The sequence below is a fragment of the Hipposideros armiger genome, unplaced genomic scaffold, assembly GCF_001890085.2.
Source record: "Hipposideros armiger isolate ML-2016 unplaced genomic scaffold, ASM189008v1 scaffold_41, whole genome shotgun sequence".
Classification (NCBI taxonomy): Eukaryota; Metazoa; Chordata; class Mammalia; order Chiroptera; family Hipposideridae; genus Hipposideros; species Hipposideros armiger.
Window position 1 is genome coordinate 398,556 of NW_017731391.1, and position 5,379 is coordinate 403,934.

At 41.1% G+C, this 5,379-nt stretch overlaps 1 protein-coding gene across 1 annotated transcript in view; it reads left to right on the plus strand.

The window, feature by feature from the left end:
* The window catches only part of SYNE1 (spectrin repeat containing nuclear envelope protein 1), a 455,684-nt gene that overhangs the window by 381,276 nt on the left and 69,029 nt on the right, over nt 1–5,379 (plus strand). Inside the window, exon 127 of the mRNA XM_019638911.1 lies at nt 3,546–3,701. Within this exon, the coding sequence (XP_019494456.1) occupies nt 3,546–3,701 (156 nt within the window). The remainder of the gene's footprint in view (nt 1–3,545; nt 3,702–5,379) is intronic.

Genomic DNA, 5,379 nt, shown 5'->3' on the forward strand with positions numbered 1-5,379 from the left:
TGAATATTTTGCAAGTTAAGAAGATTATTATTATGCAACACTTTTTGATTTAGAAAAACTGGAACTGTATAAAAATACCGTGAGATACAAAAGGTACCAATTTCCAGTTACAAGATGGATAAGATCTGGGGATCTAACGTACAGCATGATGACATGATGACTATAATTAACAAGACTGTACTGTATCCTTGAAAGTTGCTAAGAGAGTAGATCTTAAGTGTTCTAACCACAAAAGAAAAAGGTAACTATGTGAGGTGATAGATGTGTTAACTAATTTTGTGGTAATCATTTCTCAATATATACTTGCATCAAATCATCACATTGTACGCCTCTAACTTACACAATGTTATATGTCAATTATATCTCAGTAAAGCTGGAAAAATAAAAATGGCATATATAAACATATATATGTGTGTATATATATATGTTGTAAAATTGCTTGCCAGATTTAAATATATGTAGACAACAGCCTGATTAGAAGTCCCGTTTGAAAGCTGCTGTTGATCACATGATATGCTGTGAAGAGATTAATACCTTACACCTGTGAGTGGCCTAAGACTTAAGTAAAAAAAAAAAGAAGCAGATTGAATATATAATATTTCTAGAAAATTTCTATATTGAGTGTCTTAAGGCACAAAGCTTAAAGCATACTTCTCTGACATTGCTTCAATCTAAAATAATTATTTAAACCAGTGGGAGTTTAGTCCTGGGTCATATCAAAGGTAACAGGGTACAACTGTAAGGAGTAATATAGACTAGTTGCTAGTTCTTGAGCTAGTGTTTCCGGAGAAGTTCTATCAAGTAAGAAACCACAAAAGGAAATGGGCTTGTGTCTATGTCTCATTTTAAAAGTTATAAGCTTGAATTAAGCATGGCACCCTCCCTCTGCTAAAGAGCAAGAGGTCTGTTCATATTCCGGTTGAAGCAGTTGATGACAAGGCAGGAGTAACGGGGACTCAGAGGAGAATGAGGAAGACGTGCTGTAAGTAAACGTGGCAGAGCGGAGTTAATGTATAAAAGTATCCCATTTGCACATGAGCACCCCCCCCAGTGGTTTGTTGTGCCTGTGTGAAATCATAGCTTATGTTTGCTTTTATTTCAGTTTTGGTTTGTAGATCTGTGTGTAATTCTAGTTGAGATATAAATATATCATCATTGTAATTGCTCGATGCATTTTAAATTGTCATGGTAAAAAGATGTGATGTAGAAAAGGATGTATTTCCTGTTCAGCTGCCTCACACCCTAGAGGCTTTAGTTGGCACTTGTCAGCTGTTGGCAATGCGGTGTGTTTAAACTCTCGAGAAAACGTAAATATGTGCTAAGCTGATAAGTAATGGGAGGTTTCAACTGAATTCAAAGGAAGAGATGGTAATGTTCCCTTATCATACAGCCTATATGTTAGTTTACAAGCCAAAAGGAAGATGCTGTCCCCATTATGAATTAAAATCTTTTGAAAAGCTTTTGGCGCCAGAATACAACCAGTGCGTGTATCCTGTTTCCCTTTCAGCGCTTGTTCGATGCAAGCAAATGAAAGCAACCCTTCCGCGGTGTGTGTTAAAACACTAGAGATACACAGAGGGTGCCAAAAAAATGTATACACGTTTTAAGAAAGGAAAAAACTGTAGTGATTGTAATACTCAATATATACCAATAACAAAAGATGAACACAAGTCACGTTTGACTTCTGCAGTTACAAGAGGTGCTCCAAGTGGTTCCCATCAGTGTCCAGACACTTCTGATTACAACAAACTAATGCTGGAGCATAGTTAACAGCTCTTAAAAAGTGGATACATGTTTTTCGGCACCCCCAGTGTTTACCAGTCAGTTTCTTAAATTACCTTTCTTGTTTGTATTGCACTGTGAGCCTACTGTATTCCAGTACATAGGACAAGGCAAACAATAAATGTTTCTTTAATGAATTTTAGAACTGATGAAAGATTAATTTACAAATGAAGAAAGTAAGGCTTAGAGAAAATGAATAATTTTGCCCCGGTGATATCCTTAGTAAGTGATGAAGACTGTTTTTGAATCTCACCTGCCTCTGGATGTTTGACCATAACGTTATATAATAACGTCTGTCAAAGACTCCAGCTTTGCTGGGTCCTTTCTTGTACTGACTAGAAACAGATGCCTCAACTGTGTCTCTGGAATGGGGATAATAATAACTACCTCTCAAAGAAATAGATAATAGTTTTTTCTGCTATGTGCTCATCTTTCCTGCAGATGTTGAGAAAAGCCCTAGAATTCATTCTTGCCCGTGCCTGAGATTTGAGAGGAGCCACACATAGCAAGACCCGTTAATCTTAAGTCTCAAGGGCAAGCGTTTGTAGTCTCTTCTTGGAAAAGGGGTGCTTTGAGAGGTCCCAATTAGGAAACTATTCTTGCAGCTTGCACATCACTGAACTGGAACTCCTGACCGCACTCCTGACTCCGATGATCTGTGAATGAAAAGGAAAAAGTCACATCCACCAGAAAACGCAAAATCTTAGCATTGCAGCAGATCAAAATACAGTACACTCTGCCATCAGGGCTCTGGAGGAAAGGGGTGCGAGAAGGGAGGAGTGTGCTCTTATCGTCAGCGCCATCCTGGAGTAGAGTAGCATAGGTGAAATTTCCCTCCAAACCGTTTGCACCTGTGTTTTCTTAGCCTTTTTCATTCCAATCAGTCTCCACCCACCCCAGGTCAATTCACTGCTCTTTGGCTTTTCAGTAGTTTTCTGCCTCCAAGAAACTTACTTTTTTTTTTTTTTTTTTTTTTTGCTAAAAGTGGCAACGATCCTATAGTATGTCTACACAGAACCAACTGAAGTGTGAAGCTAGATTGTTCGGAACNCGGCCGAGTGGTGCACTGGTTAAGAGCTGGCTTGGGACGCCAGAGGGCCCTGGTTCGGATCCCATATATGAGGGCCAGTGACACTGCCCTCTACAGCTAAGATGCTGAACAACAGCTCAACCTGGAGCTGGGCTGCCCTGAGTCACCGGCGACAGTGTAGGCTGCAGCCCCTACTGCAGTGGGTTGCCATGGGCTACCATGTGTAGCCAGCAGCCAGCATGAGCGGCCAGCAGCCGCCATGAGCAGCCGTCCAGAAGCCAGCGACTGATCCGACTCACCCGGGAAGAGCGCAATGATGGTGCCAACTTGGGCCAGTGAAGCAACATCCTCCACAACTAGACTGAAGAACAAGGCGACAGCAACTTGTCTGTTCTCCTTCCCCCAATTCCCCAGCGCTGTTCCCATCCCCCAATTCCCCAATTAAAAAAAAAAAACTAAAGAAGATCAGTGAAGTGATGAAACTCCAACATACAATAGAAAAGACAATCAAAGGTGATCAATAAAATGATATAGGAGGTAGGAAGATTCTGTAAGCAACGTGGTATATTATGAGGAGAACTTGGTAAATTATCAAATTATGTAAGAAGCAAATAAGTAGATACCAAGTTAGATGTTCAAACAGAGTGGGTTGGAAAGGTAATTGTATCAAGAAGGGATTCCAGTTACACTTCAGAAATGTCGATGGGGATTCAAGTTTGTTTGTTCAATCTAGGAATTGGAGAATGCAGTGGGGAGCTGGACAGATGACTTGGCACAGTTGACACTCCTGAAGAACACCCTCTGTACCTACATCAGTGCTGATGACATCTGCATCCTGAATGAACGTGTGGAGCTTCTGCAAAGGCAGTGGGAAGAACTGTGCCACCAGGTGAGACAAACGCTGGACTCCACATTAGCTCAGAAAGATGGGACACTGGGAGATGATTTGAAAGGTCCAATGACTTGAGCCACATTTGGACCCGTCTCATCACTCAGTGTACACAGAGGAAGGACTCTGTAGTTCTATTACAAAACCATTTCGGAAGAATACAATTATGTCTCACCATTATATTGAGATGCATTCAAACTGGATTTTTTTTGCTCTCCCTTTCACTGGCTGGCATAATATTTTTAAGAGGAAACACAGTTTTGTGGTTCACGGATGTGGTTTTGCTAGGCAGGTACGGTGTTAGGACGTTGGTCGCTTTCTTACTTTACACATGTAAAAAACAATAGTTTGATTTGCAATTTTGGATAATACTTTGGAGCTAGTTTTGTACTTGGAACATTTGTTGTTGCTGTTGCTTTACCATGGTTGTTTTTAATAATTCAGGGTTCATGGTATTTTTGGTCATACCTCATTCATTTATTAAGTCCCTTCTATGTGCCCAATACGCTAAAAGAGAGCCCAGATTGGGTTTTGATGGAAATGAAAGGAAGATTGATGGAAAGGTAATGAGAAGGCATCCGAGGCAAAAGGAAGCCCATTGATTAAGGCCCACAAGTAAGGAATAGGATCTGAGTGTGGCTTTGAGAGCATTGCCTCCAGGAAGCAGGGACCCTGAGTGTCGAGTTCCGTCCTGTATCTAGTTGCCTTGCCTGGCACATGATAGGCTGTGATGCGTATTTGTTACATGAATCAGTCACGTTAATTATTATGAATTTCACAAGCTATAGTAGGTGTCACTATTATCAAGTTCACAATTGAGCTGAGACGTAAACTGGTCCAGAAGTATCTACACAGTGAAGAAGAAAACTGGGTATAAACAAGTTAGAACAATGTGTAAAGATGTAAGCCAAGCAAGGGCAGTGTGGACTGCAGAGGATAAAGAAAATGCTTGTTGAAGAGGATGTCTTGGACTGAGTGCTGAGATGAGGCGTGGAAGCCCCTGACAGGCGTGGAGGGGTCGGGCAGGTGTGTGGGACAGGGTTGCCACTGGAGTAATGCACAGGAGAGAAGCAGACAGAGGGCCTGGCTGGGAGCAGCAGGTGTAGGAAAGCTGACGAAGGAGTTTCCAGAAGGGGCCTCTTTGTGCCTCCCATTTCAGGACAAATGTGCTTTCCTAGAAGTCTCTTCTCTCCCCTCCTCTCCACTTTCCCCAACATTAGGGTTGCTTCTCTGCATGTTTCAGAAAACATGAAGCAGAGTTTAAGATTCATTTGACATCAACAAGAAATTTGTCGCTAGATAAATTTTTCTGTGTGTGTTTAGGTTAAAACCCAGATATTTCTCAGGCCATGAGCCAGAGGAACACTCTGGCATGCACTTGGTAAATGTGTGAAAAGTTTGCTACGAATATATATACTGTACTGTGAAAAGGGAGAAATGTAAGAGGCGATTTTCATAAACACGCTAACGATTCGACGTCAAGATTAATTGGCCACCTTTCATGGATCTCCACATTCTCAGTGAAGGCAATGAGAAACATACGTGGAGCATGGCAGTGTTATTCTTTTCTGAATTCTTTAATCCAAAACCAATACATGACCATCCAATAAATTATATACATTTTTTTGACGTAAGGATTTTCTCATGGCATTTCATAGAAACGAAAGATACGTTGGGG